The 14,915-nt window shown below is 38.7% G+C and overlaps 1 protein-coding gene across 1 annotated transcript in view; it reads left to right on the forward strand.

Annotated features, from left to right (window-relative positions):
* Positions 1–14,915, forward strand: part of LOC309974618 (uncharacterized protein C1orf87) — a gene marked incomplete at both ends in the record, with an annotated part of 111,744 nt that overhangs the window by 25,231 nt on the left and 71,598 nt on the right. Inside the window, 5 exon segments of the mRNA XM_082859274.1 lie at positions 9,641–9,781; positions 10,363–10,412; positions 10,414–10,481; positions 10,484–10,617; positions 12,349–12,464. Of these exon segments, the coding sequence (XP_082715400.1) occupies positions 9,641–9,781; positions 10,363–10,412; positions 10,414–10,481; positions 10,484–10,617; positions 12,349–12,464 (509 nt within the window).

Consider the following 14,915-nt stretch of genomic DNA (forward strand, 5'->3'; position numbering starts at 1 on the left):
TTTATATCATGGTATTTTACCACAATTCTGAAGAATGGGAAAAAACATGAACAAAATCAAGATGTCAATCCTCCCTGAGGTAATTTATAAACTTCATGTGATTCCAGTAAAAATAGTATCAGATTTTTGTTTTGTAAATTGTCAAATTGGTTATAAAGTTAATTTGAAATAATAAACAAGCAAGAATAGTCAGTAAAACCCTGAATAGAAAAGCAATGGGTACATGGCTAGCATTACCAGATATAAAATCTCTGTCTCTAAAATAGTGTTATTTTGGCACATAAATAGATGAGACTAATAGAATTGAAAAAAAAAGTGAATAAATAGACCCAATGGCATATTGCAATTTTGTGTATAATAAAGATGACATCACAAATTAGTAGGGAAAACATAGACTTTTTAATAAGCAATATAGGATTATCTAGCCACAGAGAAAATTTTAAATCATGTATATTCTTCACATATTATACATGTAATGATGTATACAAGGATGTATTCCAAATGGATCAGGAATTTAATATAAAAAATAACTGCACAGTAGTACAAGAAAATGGGCAATTTTCTCTATAATCTGAGATAAGGGGAAATTTTCTCAACTGTGACTCAACATGCAGATACAATAAGAAAAAAGTGATAATTTTGATTACACATATGTGGCCAGAACCACCATCAGCAAAGCACATAGATACTTAACAAACTGGGGAAAATATCTGCAACTTATGTCATAGATAAATATATCCCTAACAGAATCTTCTATCTAAAAATTAAGAAGAAAAAAGACAGTAAACTATTAGAAAAATGAAAAAAATATAGGAACAGACAGGTCACTGAATGATAAATATAAATGACCCTTAAACATATCAAAAGATATAGCCTTGCTCTTAATAAAAGGAATGTAAGTTAAAACCACCTTGAGATATAACTTCTCACCTATTACACTGGCAAAAGTCCAGAAAATTGACAACATACTTTGTTAGAAGGTAGAGGAAATTTAAAATGGAACAACCACTTTGGAAGGAAATTAGGCAATAATCAGCAAAACTACTTATGTATGAATTTTTTGACATGAAAATCTCACTTTCAGAAATTTATCCCAAAGATATACTGGAAATATGTTTAACAATTTATGTAGAAGGTATTCGTTGCAGCATTACTTATTATATCAAAAACTGTAAACAATCTAAATTTCCATCAATAAGGGACAGGTTGAAAAAACTAAGGTACATCCATACATGGAGTATTATAAAAACTTTAATAAAACTGTAGAAAGTAATGAAGAATCTCACTATATATATGAATCATATATATACACACATATATATAATTGTATGGCTATATCCATACTATATATCATTGTATGGAATAATATAGCTAGATATACTATTAATTAAACAAAAGCAAAGTGAAGAAAAGTATGTAGATTATGCTTCTAAATATCTATTATTGCTTATGTTTTTAAAAATGAAGGAATTAATGAAAACTTTTTTTAAAAAACATGGTTACCTATTGGGACTAGAGGGAATATAATGGAGGGATCAAGAATAGAAACCACAAATCTCTGACTAAATCTTGTTCTGTAGATTTGGCTTTGGAACTATTTAAATATTTTACATAAATATAAAACTAACTTAAATGTTTAAAAAAATCAAGCCCTAAAAATTGAAAACAAAATAAAGTAAGTCTGTTTTAGTTATCTATTGCTGCATAACAAGTTATCTGAAAAGGTAACCACTTAAACCAATAACCATATATTATCTCTCACTGTTTCTGAGGGACAAGAATCCAGGAATAGCTTAGATGAGTAGTTCTCGCTCAAGGTCTCCCATGAAATTTCATGCCAAATGTCAGCAGGAATGCAGTCACCTGAAGGTTTACCCAGGGCTAGGAGATCCACTTCTAGGCCCCTTTGAGTGGCCATTGACAGAGGCCTCAGTTACTTGCTGGCTGTGGCCAGAGATCTTGTCTGTTTTCAATTTGGGCCTCTCCATAGGGCTGCTTGTGACATGGTATCTGGCTTTCCTAAGATAAGTTATCCCAGAAAGAGAGAGAGAGAGAGTGAGCGTGTGTGTGCACAACCAAAACTGAAGCCCCAATGTCTTAATAAACTAATCTCAGAAGTGGCATACCGTCACTTGTACAGTGTTCTTCTATTGGTTATCCAGACTAATTCTAATTAAGTGTGGAGGGGAAGGCCTGCACAAGAACATGAGTACTAGGAGGCAGGGATCACTGGGGCCGCCTTGGAGACTAGCTACCACATGAACCTATGTATTAATTGACAGCAAAACCAAAGAGCGTGGAACTATTGTAAATAACTTTAAAACATAATAACGTCACTGTATGTCTCTAGTGGGGTATATACTCTAAGGAAAATATTTTTGAAAAAATACCTTTAAAGGTTTTCAGTAACCATTATGTTGATACTGTTCTTCTGTATGTGTATTGGGGGATAAAGCAAATGAGTCACCATCTTGGTGGTTTCGGGACTTGGAATTTCCAGTGTAGGAGAAATGAAATATAGCTATAATATTGATGAGACAATATAAAACTCCTATACTCCTACATCTGATTTGGAAATATCAGTATGAACTCTTTTTTAAAAAAAATACATTTCCTAGCCTCGTCCATTGAAAAATGTAGAAACAATCCCATGTGAATGAGCACCCTACCGCCTGTATTGTGTTCAGTAAATTCTAAAGGCTGATTCCAGCTTTGAGCCTGTAACATCTGCTTACACCAAAAACAATGAAGATACCAAAGACCTTCCAAGACTTGTCAAGAAAAGACTCACTAAAAAAAGAAAAAAATTAAAGGCTCCCACTAGTCAAAGTGGGACATTTTGGATATCAATAAAAATAATAGGGGCTTCCCTGGTGGCGCAGTGGTTGAGAGTCCGCCTGCCGATGCAGGGGACACGGGTTCGTGCCCCGGTCCGGGAAGATCCCACATGCTGCGGAGCGGCTGGGCCCGTGAGCCACGGCCGCTGAGCCTGCTCGTCCGGAGCCTGTGCTCCGCAACGGGAGAGGCCACAACAGTGAGAGGCCCGCGTACCGCAAAAAAAAAGAAAAAAAAAGAGAGAGAATCAAGCATTTATTCAATGTGCCTTTTCTCTACAAACCGTATCTTAGATAATGGTTGATAAGGGACAGTCTCTCTTTAGAGAAACATTACTACCAATACATGAGAAGTAATAGTAGAGTGAGAATACCACTATTTTCTAAAATCCTAACAAAAAAAAAATGGACTAAAGCAATGATTATCGGTGCCTGTGAATATCACAAAAAGGAAGACAACCTGACAGCATTTGCTTCCATGGGAAAATATACCAACTATGAAATGATTGAACTTGACTGTGATCAAGATTCTAGATCTAACTGCTGTTTTACAGGAAATATATGGGACAATTTGTTAAACAGCAAAAAAATCCAGATGGTGGAAAACTTTATAGGACAGACAACTCAGCTTCTTCAACAAATAAATTGCAAAGGAAAAAATGTGAAAAGGTGGGAGGGTAGGAAGAACTAGAAATTTTTTTTTTTGGCTGCATTGTATCTTCGCTGCTGCATGAGAGCTTTCTCTAGTTGCAGCGAGCAGAGGCTACTCTTCATTGCGGTGCACAGGCTCTAGGCTTCAGTAGTTGTGGTGCACCAGCTTATTTGCTCCGCGGCATGTGGCATCTTCCCAGCAGGGCTTGAACCCATGCCCCCTGCACTGGCAGGTAGATTCTTAACCACTGCACCACCAGGGAAGTCCAGGAAGAACTAGAAATTTTAAAAGATGTAAGGGATATTAGCCAGTTGCAATATGTGGATATTATTTGGCTCCTGATTTGAATAAACAAACTAATAATACTATTTATCAGATAACTGGGGGATTTTGAACACTCACTAGGTAGTTGATGATATCAAGGAATTACTGTTAATAAGGAATTTTTTAGTGTAATAATGTAATTGTGGTTATGTTAGCAAAGAATCTTTATCCTTTGGTCAGTGGTTCACAAATTTTATTGTGCAATAGAATTACTGGAGTACTTGTTAAAACACAGATTTCTAGGCTCCCAACCCTAGAAATTCTCATTCAGTGGGTCTAGGGTGGGTCTTGAGAACTCACATTTCTAACAAGTTTCCAGGTGATACTGAGGCTTGTGACCCAAGGACCACACTATAAAACTCACTGCTTTATAAATACATGCTAAAACAATGCAGATGAAACAATACACTGTCTGGGGTTCACATCATCTCTGGTGGGGGGTGATGTGGATATAAAAAAACAAGGTTTTCAGTTGATAACTGAAGCTTGGTGATGAGTACACGGAGTTTCATCATACTATTCTAGCTACATGTGCCTATGTGTAAAGTTTTCCATAATTAGAAGTTAAAATTTAAATAAAATATAAATTTTACAAAAACAAATAAGCCAAATGATTAACGCTAACATTTACTGTATTCATATGTTTAAAGTATATATTAAAATCATATATATATTAATTTGGAAATACTATTTTTTCAATTCTACATTTCTCAAAAACTATCAAATATTTTACATGCATCTTTCTCATGGTTGTATTTATTATCACTAGTGTGCTTTTTTGAGCCATTTAGCAGCCTTCTAGAATGCATCAAGACCTTGGCCTAAGTTATTTAAGTAATAGAACTTTTCAACTCTGCATTTAATGCTGTCTCTGTAAATTTTCACCCAAGTCACAGCTATCCATTGCCTAATACTAAGACAGTTTGTTGTGTTCACTTGTCTTGGTGCAGAGTGTTCATGTCTTCTACAATATAACCACTTAAAAATAATTTTATTTATAAGCCATCTCTTTAAAAGAATTGTTTACACTTCCAACACTTTCAAGTTCTAACGCCCAAGGACAGTTGCTGAAACTGTGTTAAATTTCTCTGCTTCATTTGTATCGATTCTCTGAGGTCAATATTACAAAACTAGCATCGCTCAAAGTCATTTCAGGCTGCTGTGTTATCCATTCCCAAGCAGTATTTTGTGATTCAAAGTAAAACAAATGAGTGTTCTGCCTATGTTTTCCTCTAAGAGTTTGATAGTTTCTGGCCTTACATTTAGGTCTTTAATCCATTTTGAGCTTATTTTTGTGTATGGTGTTAGGGAGTGATTTAATCCAAAAATGGGCAGAAGACCTAAATAGACATTTCTCCAAAGAAGGTATACAGACTGCCAACAAACACATGGAAGAATGCTCAACATCATTAATCATTAGAGAAATGCAAATCAAAACTACAATGAGATATCATCTCACACCAGTCAGAATGGCCATCATCAAAAAATCTAGAAACAATAAATGCTGGAGAGGATGTTGAGAAAAGGGAACACTCTTGCACTGCTGGTGGGAATGTGAATTGGTACAGCCACTATGGAGAACAGTATGGAGGTTCCTTATAAAACTACAAATAGAACTACCACATGACCCAGCAATCCCACTACTGGGCATATACCCTGAGAAAACCAAAATTCAAAAAGAGTCATGTACCAAAATGTTCATTGCAGCTCTATTTACAATAGCCAGGAGATGGAAACAACCTAAGTGTCCATCATTGGATGAATGGATAAAGAAGATGTGGCACATATATACAATGGAATATTACTCAGCCATAAAAAGAAATGAAATTGAGCTATTTGTAACGAGGTGGATGGACCTAGAGTCTGTCATACAGAGTGAAGTAAGTCAGAAAGAGAAAGACAAATACCGTATGCTAACACATATATATGGAATTTAGGGGGAAAAATGTCATGAAGAACCTAGGGGTTAGAGAGGAATAAAGACACAGACCTACTAGAGAATGGACTTGAGGATATGGGGAGAGGGAAGGGTAAGCTGTGACAAAGCGAGAGAGTGGCATGGACATATATACACTACCAAACATAAAATAGCTAGTGGGAAGCAGCCGCATAGCACAGGGAGATCAGCTCGGTGCTTTGTGACCACCTAGAGGGGTGGGATAGGGAGGGTGGCAGGGAGGGAGACGCAAGAGGGAAGAGATATGAGAACATATGTATATGTATAACTGATTCACTTTGTTATAAAGCAGAAACTAGCACACCATTGTAAAGCAATTATACTCCAATAAAAATGTTAAAAAAAAAAAGTAAAACAAATGAGAGAAAGCTGTAGTATCAGAGACTTTATAGGTACTCTGACAACCTCTGAAGTCAGAAACATAGTGATTCTTGATCAGAATTTCCCATTTTATCTCCTTTGACAATTTAGGAACACTCTTTGCTTTTGAAAAACAGCCCAGGATGATTTATATCAGTGAAGGGAGAAGTCTGAGGCCTGGCGTGCCCTTGGCCTGAACAAGACATCATCATCATTCTGACACTGTCTTTCTTGGTTTCTTCTTCAAGTTCAGTGTTTTTCTTGACGCTGGGAGTCAGCAGGATACAAGAGAGTTCTGGCCCTCATAGGGTTCTAAAGAAGCATTTATCAACACATCATTCTCATGGAGTCAAGGTATTCTTTAGTCCCCTTTATTTCCAGTTATACACCAAATTTATTGAGTGCCTTTATCTTTGGCACAAGAGATACAGGCAAACAAGGAAGGTATGATTGCTGACCACCCCTCATAGATCTTTTGGAAGGAGATACACAAAAAAATAGCAAACAAATTCATAATATAGTTGTACAATACACAAAATATTTAAAATACATTATGGCATTCATTCTTCACAGCATTCCTGGGAGCACAATATATTTTCCCCTTTCCATAGGCAAGGCCATAAAATTTAGTCTGTAATGTCTAGGCCAAAAGATCTATGAGGGGCAGTCAGCAATCATACCTGTCTTGTTCACCTGTATCTCTAGTGCCAAAGATAAAGGCACTCAATAAATTTGCTGTATAAATGGGAATAAAGGGACTAAAGAACACCTTGACTCCATGAGAATGATAAGTGTTGATAAATGCAGCTTTAGAATACTGTAATATAGAAGTGTATCAATTTTCAGAGGCAGAAAATATTTATATGTACCTGAAAATATAAATATTTTATATTACAAGTATTTATAAAGAAACATATTGTTCTGAGAACACTATGTCTGAAATACCTAACTAAATACCTTGCAGAATGAAACTGTTCTGTGGACAGACTGTGTAATCGTTCTCATCCCAGAGGAAAGGTGAAAAGCAGGGTCCAAATCTTATCTGCATAATTTACTAGGGAGTAAATTTTGGGCAAGTCTAGCCTAGTGCTAGATCTACTAAAAACATTACCATGACTCCCCACTGCCCTCAGGATAAAACACAGATACTAACAAGATTAAGGCTATTCATCTCCCTTCACCTGTCTCCCTCCCCAGCCTTGCCTTTTGTCTTTCCAAAAACTTAAGTGATGCTCTGAGAGCATCCATTACTCTCTTTTAGGCACGTGTGTGCACATTTGAGGTTTTCTACATCCAGTTTCCTTTTTCTGTACTCTTCCTTCTTCTCTTCTCCTCTTTATTCCCCTTTATTCCCATTCCATCTATCATGGAAGTCTCCACTCCTTAGCCTATCCAAATCTAGCTCATCTTTCAAGCCTAGACTTAAATGTCATTGCTTCCAGACCTGGACCACCAAGTCCAGGTTAGATGGACCCATGGGCTGTTCTAATAGTGTCCCTTACCATCCCATGGTGTACTGTCACAGTCGCTTGCCATGCCTCTCATCATCTGTAAGCTCTGTGAGAGCAGAGGCCGTATCTGTTTTATTCACTGTAGGGCCTATCACAGTGCCTGGCCTAGCCTAGGCAAGCCATAAATATTTCTTAAATGAAGGAATACAGTTACTTAACTTCTTTAAGCCTCAGCATTCCAAATATAAAAAGGTACAAATACTACCTACCTTATAGGGTTGTTGTACAGATTAAATTGAATGATATAAACAAAGTACTCATAATGGTACCTTGTAGAGAGTATGTGCCCAATATATGTCGTGTTATTTTATTATGCCTATTTTAGAACCCTCTGCCACTCCTCACTCTGCCCACTCTAGAGACCCTCTTGATTTTTCTTTAAAATGTTTCATGACTATACAGCATCTGTAGGTTGCCATTCATACTGATAGGTTATTCAATATAACTATCAATTGAGTACAGACACTCAGTTTTCAATGAATCCTTCTGAGAATGTCTCCTTTCAATTACTTGACATTAAAAATAGCCATGTGATTCAATTTGTACCCAGGATTTTATTTTAATCAGGTATGGCAAGGTGACACATATAGAAGCAACTGCCTCTGAAAGAATGTATTATTTACATTTCCCAGTGAAAAGGGGGCATGCCACACCATGCAGGGCCACATGTGGAAGCACCAAAGTCAATCAGGGGGCAGAGGAGTGAGGGGAGAGCACAGGCCACAGCCTTTACTGGGGTTTCCACGGGAAAGGTAATGCAGGGCAGGGTAAATAGATCAGAACTGGCTGGTCTGAACAATTCCAGTGGGCTTTGGGCCCACTGGAGGCCCAAAGAGGGGCTGTCCCCTGTCTGATATCTGGACCTGGGTAGATTTAGGGTGGGGGAAATATTGGCTTGGTGTGTGAGAGTTAGATAAAGGAGGTGGTTGGAGATATGGACTTAGGATTGGTTGGTTCATATATTAAAGATGTATTAGCAGGCAAGCTTCTTACTATCTCTAGGAATTACTTAGCCCTTGAAGGGGCAGTCTCCTCCAGCCAGCAAGGCCCCCAAGATGTCAAACCATCATAAAATACAGAAAATAAAAAACATTATTAATACATCATACACCATGGCATGAGGGAATGGGATTTTATCATTGACCCTTGTTCTATCATTTATTCTGTTGTAACCTTTAATAACATTGCTCTTGGGGTGTAATATTCTGGGTGTTTTAATCTCTTCTATTCCATTCTTGACAAAGCTCACAATTGCCTTTGCTGCCCTTCTTGAATCTGCTAATTGAAACAGCCCAAGGATAGCCCTATCTCTAATAATAGCCCTCCATTTGCCTATAAACATCTTATGGTCTACCTATTTTTTCTTTGTCACAGACACCTTCTTTATTGCATAAATGAAAAAGTGTCTAATTGTCCATTTATTTATCAAACATGTTAACTGCATAATGATGAAGTTAATGTTGAGGTAACCTTTCTCTTCTGTGGGTATTCAATGACTCAATGACCACATGGGCTGAAGTCATTTGGAACTGTGAATGTGTTTTAAGTATTTGTTGACTTGGACTTCCCTGGTGGTGCAGTGGTTAAGAATCCACCTGCCAGTGCAGGGGACATGGGTTCGAGCCCTGGTCCGGGAAGATTCCACATGCTGCAGAGCAACTAAGCCTGTGCACCACAACTATTGAGCCTGCGCTCTAGAGCCCATGAGCCACAACTACTGAGCCCCAGTGCCACAACTACTGAAACCCGTGCGCCTAGAGCCTGTGATCCACAACAAGAGGAGCCACCGCAATGAGAAGCCCAAGCACTGCAACGAAGAGTAGCCCCCGCTTGACACAACTAGAGAAAAGTCCATGTGCAGCATCAAAGACCCAGTGCAGCCATAAATAAATAAATTTATTTAAAAAAGAATTTGTTGACTCACTCATATTCTCCCTTTTTTTCTCTTTCTCTTCACCCACCCCTTCTGATCCTTACTACCATTTGTCTTTGTTTCTTTAAGATTCCCAACCAGGAAAATGTCTACTGCAGCTCTGTACCAACTGGAGACCAGTCCCTGTCCTATATCCATGGCCTCCCCAGGAGAAAGCTTAGAGACTGGTCCTTAGAACAGATGGCAAGGGGCAGCTCTGACCAATCCAATGTGTATCCTAAGAGTTGTTGGGCTGTTTTCTATTGTGGTTGAAGGGGTATTATTTGTTGACTGTATATTTTGATGTGAAACAGATAATAAGAAGGTCTGAGCATGGACTGATGGACACCACACTCCATATGTCCCATCAGCTTTCAAGGAAGCTTCCCTGAGGAGTTCACAGGCAAACCTCAAATGATTCCCCTGAACATTGCATCTTACTTCCCCCTTCCTCCTCCCAGATCCAATGGGTCTCTAAGATTTGTTATTCTAAATTCTCATATAATCAAAAAATTATTTTGTAAAAGACAGATGATAAATCTTAAGGAGCCTTCTAACAGAGCATGTACTCTGAAATGATTTTCTTCTTTTCTTCTCCTAAAGAAAAAGGTCCTGAGACATTGTAAACTAATGAATATACCCAGACTGAATACTTACTTTCAAGTGTAAGTGTTCTTTCCTGTTCCTTTTAGGACAAGGCTTAAAAGTGGATGCTTTGATACCAGCCCAACTAGGCTTCTTCTTCCTTGCATTAGCATTTAGTCATTTTATTTTAGAGCCCTGTTAATTTGTTATTACTGTTGTTGTTTCAGGATATTGGCCAGAGGCCAATTGGAACAACAAAAGAAGACACTTTTCTTCTTGCTGGTCAGAAGAGAACTCAAGTCATGCCTTTTGAGTTCTGGCTTGTTAGGCAAGCTTCAGAAAGAGCTGAAGATCCTGTCTCTTCAGGATTTCTTCTCCAATCTCAGCTGAGCCACCTCTTCTTGAGGTTTGAGGTCTCTCTGCAGTTACCAACAGTCAAGATCCTTTGCCAGCGATTTTCTGGGAGGGGATCTCCTGAAATGGTATGACCATCTTTTTATTTTAAGTGTGGGTTCCTTTTGTTTACTTGACTTGTACCCACCAGAGTAATAGAATTAAAAGGTAAGGTTCTTTCTTGAAAATAACCTTTACTATTAACCCATAAGATACAAAGCATATTTATATCCATATGTGGAAATCTCTAGTCAGATAAGACCCAAATAGAAAACAGATTTAGGTCTCAGCCTTGTTTAATTTCTCTTTAAAGGGTTTCCTGTCCAAACTTTCATTGTTTGTTCTTAACACCATTGGGATACTTACAGAATCAAGATAATGGGCCCACCTGAGTCTATTTACAAGCTGATCAGTCTATAGGCTCTGAGGTTAGAATGGAGAACTTATCCAAGATGTATCATGACAGTTCCTAGAGAGTTAAGAGGTGGGAGGTATCTTTGAAATATAATTCACCACCATCATTTCACTGAGTAGGAAACTGAAACCCAGAGGGGTTAAGGAACTTGCTCAGGGCACCCAGAGAATTAATAGTAGACCCAGGACAGAGATAAAGGCTCCCCAAAGATGAGACCAGGGTTCTTTCTCTGAGCACTGCACTTCCCAAGCTCACATTGTGAGTGAATACAAAGCATAGCCCAAGTGTAACCAAATTCTGGGAGCTAAAGGAAAATATCCTAAAATAGGAAGAAATAATACCAATGGATAAATCATTTGTGAGCATGTGTTGATGGAAAATCAGGCCAAAACCAATCTCATAGGGCCAATCTGAGGATTTAGTAGTAAAATAAATGCAAATTACCTGGTCTCATGTTTAGCATTTAGTAGGTACTCAAATAAATGTTAGTTCTATCTCCTGCCCATCCCTTATCTGTGAAAATAGAATCAGTTGTATATTTATGAGATGTATTTAGCAATACAATATCAACCTATTAGTACAAACTCTCTGAATCTTCAGTTCAAGCCAATTCTCCAGCCTGAGATCTAGTTTCTATCAGGACCTTATATGGCTTCCTGTCCCTACTGCTACACCGTCTACTGCTGTGGAGTTGTCTGCCCACCAGACCAGAGTCCCTAGCATGTCATCCAGCCCAGCAATGGAAATGATGACATTCTTTTAGTCCTTTCCTATGTAAAAAAAAAGAAAAAGTCTTGAGTTTTTCACCTAGGTAAATAAGGCCTTGCCCCTAAGTAATCTGACTATATCTGTTGAATATATCTATGTAAGAGATGTGTGTGTGAGAGAGAAGCTAGATGCTAGGTTATGCTATTGTAACAAATTGCCCCAAAGTTTCAGTGGCTTAAAACAATAAAAGTTTATTTTTCATAATAAGTCCACCCCAGGCTCTTCTCAGTACCATCATCATCTTAGCTCCAAACCCATGCTGATGAAGCAACCACTCCGTAGGACTTTTGGATGTGATGGCAGAGGGGACAAAGAGAGACCTGGAGGGTGTCATGTCAGCAGTTTAATCCTCAGCCCAGAAGTAGCACATGTCACTTCTTCTCACAACTCACTGGCCAGAACTGGTCATCACCCTACTCAACCACAAGACAACCAGGAAGTATTATTTTACCGTATGTCCAGAAGGGAAAATAAAAGGAATAGTTGATAAAAAGCACTAATAATTATTATATTTTAAAACCTGTTTTTAATAGTTTTAATGCTAAAACTTTTCCAAATACATGTTATCTCAGCAGGCATCTTCTTTCCCCTACATGTAAATTCAATGAGGATGTTCTGTTTGATATTTAATTTTCAGGTGAATTATGAAAAGCTACTCTGGTGTTTAAAAATTGCAGCTTCAGATGATCCACAGCAAAACAAAAGAGTTGAGGACAGCAAGGTGAAAGAAGCTCAGGGTGGTAGGCATCAAAGGTACTTTTCTCCCTTTTTGTGGGCATAGTGTTTGTAGACTTCAAGAGCTGGCAGGGATTGTGGAGGTCGTACACTCGAAAACTTCACCTAATGCAGAATCACTTTGCTCTTCACCAACAGTTGGCTTCTGCCTATAGTTTTTTTTTTTCTCTCTTGTACGCAGGCCAGCATAGAAAGTTATTTGCAACAATTACCAGCTTCTTAACGTCAAGCATGTGTCTTTTTTATGAAGTTGCCATGTGAAAATGAAAAACCTCATTATGAAATAAGAAATGAGTGTATACCGGGGCAGAGCTCCAGTTCATACAGTATGATTCCAGAAATATGTTCGGTCAGTGAACTCCTGGGTTACAGGCACTAGCAGAGAAAGGTTTGAGGTACAGAAATCAAAAATTCCTTCACATAATCTCAAAGGAAAGAAATGACTCAATGTAAAAAATAGGATGTGAGGAATAGCGTTAGAAATGAGGCACAGTAAAGCATGATAGTCTCTGTGTTCTCCACGAAAAATGACAAAGTGCAGTGGTTAGGAGCATAACTTCCATTGACAGAAGCCTGGGCTCAATTCCTGTTTCTGCCCATTAGTGGCTCTGCAACATTTGGCTGGTCACTTACCCTCTCTGTGCTTCCATTCCCCAACTGTAAAATGGGAACAATGATAGATTTCCCTTCACTTCATAGATTTGTAAGAGGAACTGAGTTAGTCAATGCAAAGTTCTTAAAAATAGTACCTGATAAATAGCAAGTGCTATATAAGTGTTTTTTTACTATTTTAAACTATCCTACCAGAAGACACTCTTTCCCGTTACAAATAATGTGACATAGTGGTTAAGAGCCATGGCATTGAAGTGTATCACTTCACTCTAGGAAAAAGGCACCGTGTCCTATAAAAATATCCCTGGGCCAAGTAATAGACTTGATTCCTTTCTATGATGTGCCCTTTTTGACTGCACTACTTCAGTCAACACACATTCACTGAATGCCAGGCACACTTTGCTGAGCACAGTGAATTCAGAGATTGGCAAAGCCCAATCTCTCCCTCAGGGGCTCACAGTCCAAAGAAAGTGATGCTGCCATGTGGGTACACCAGTCAACTATCACTTGGCGCAATTGCCCTGCTGAGAGCTGTAAAGCCCTGGCAATATTTAATAATCAGCAACCACACTTCACATGGAACAGATAGTGAGATTTGCGCCCTGAAGGGTAGTAGACGATGCACCAGAACATATTGCCACTTATTGGCAGATATGGGTCTTACGAATCCTAGACAGGAAACTTTTCTTGAGCCCTAGACTAGGTTATATCTCTTTGCTATATGACCGCATAGCCCTTTCTCTTTATAACAGTCATTGTGCTTGTAATTACTTCTTTGACATTTGAGGTTAGGAATGGTATCTTTCCTGGCCAACTCAGTGTCCAGCATACTTCTAGCATAGTTCCTGGCACATGGGAGATGCTCCATAAATATCTGTGGAATGCCATTGGCACTCCAGTTATCCAGAGAGCTTGCATCACTTCACTCGCAGGGACATTCGGATATCTACTGTATAGAAAAGGTGCATAAAGACATCATTTTGAATTCATCAGAGAAGGTGCTGCTCTATATAAAGCAGACAGTGTGTTTATGGAAGTGCAGGACTGATGACCTGTAATTAATCCAGGCTCTTTGTTAATTAATGTACAGCTTAGAAAAAGGTCCTCCCCGGTTCCATCAGGTAGAGCCTTATATGGGGCACTTTGTGATGTTTAAAAAGCCTCCAGCATCACCAGTGGCGGCAGGAGCGGCAACGGCTCTCATCACCTACGTTGGACCAGATGAAGTAAACTCCTGCAGCAGGTTTTTCTACGAAATCCACCAGCTGCAGTAAATGGGTTCCATATAACACCTGCCCATTCAGTACTCCGTGTGCTGAGCCGAAGGCCAAAACCTTACGAATTCCTACCCACAGGAACTGGTGTTGCAAGGAAAGGAAAGAGGAAGGAAAACTTCTGATTCAAATCTGGGACAGATACATCAGATTGGTAAGGCCAATCTCTACAAGATCCACATGATATAGGAGCAAAACAGACTCAGCCCACGTCTTATGGAGCATTCTACTAGGGAGGAGGTCAGACAGGAAACAACAGCTAAAAGAATAAGAAAGCAATTGCAACTTGAGGGAGACTTATTAAGGAAAAGAACAAAGAATTATGAAAGAGTCTCTCAAGCAGGGGGTTCTGGAGCAACAGGAGGGCCGCCGGTGAGCCTCAATTCCCAGTTCCTCATTCAGGGACATCATATTGGCAGCTTGAAATCAGCCATGGTGGGAGTATTGGCACCATGAAAATTAGTAATGCTACAGGTTAGGGCTTTATCTTGGAGAGCTAGTCATTAAAGATTTACCGGCACACCACTGAAAGGAAACTGATTTACATGAGTGGAGGTTGGGGGACGTCATGGAATGTCCCTCT

Source organism: Leucopleurus acutus (assembly GCF_964270905.1).
Source record: "Leucopleurus acutus genome assembly, chromosome: 2".
NCBI classification, from domain to species: Eukaryota; Metazoa; Chordata; class Mammalia; order Artiodactyla; family Delphinidae; genus Leucopleurus; species Leucopleurus acutus.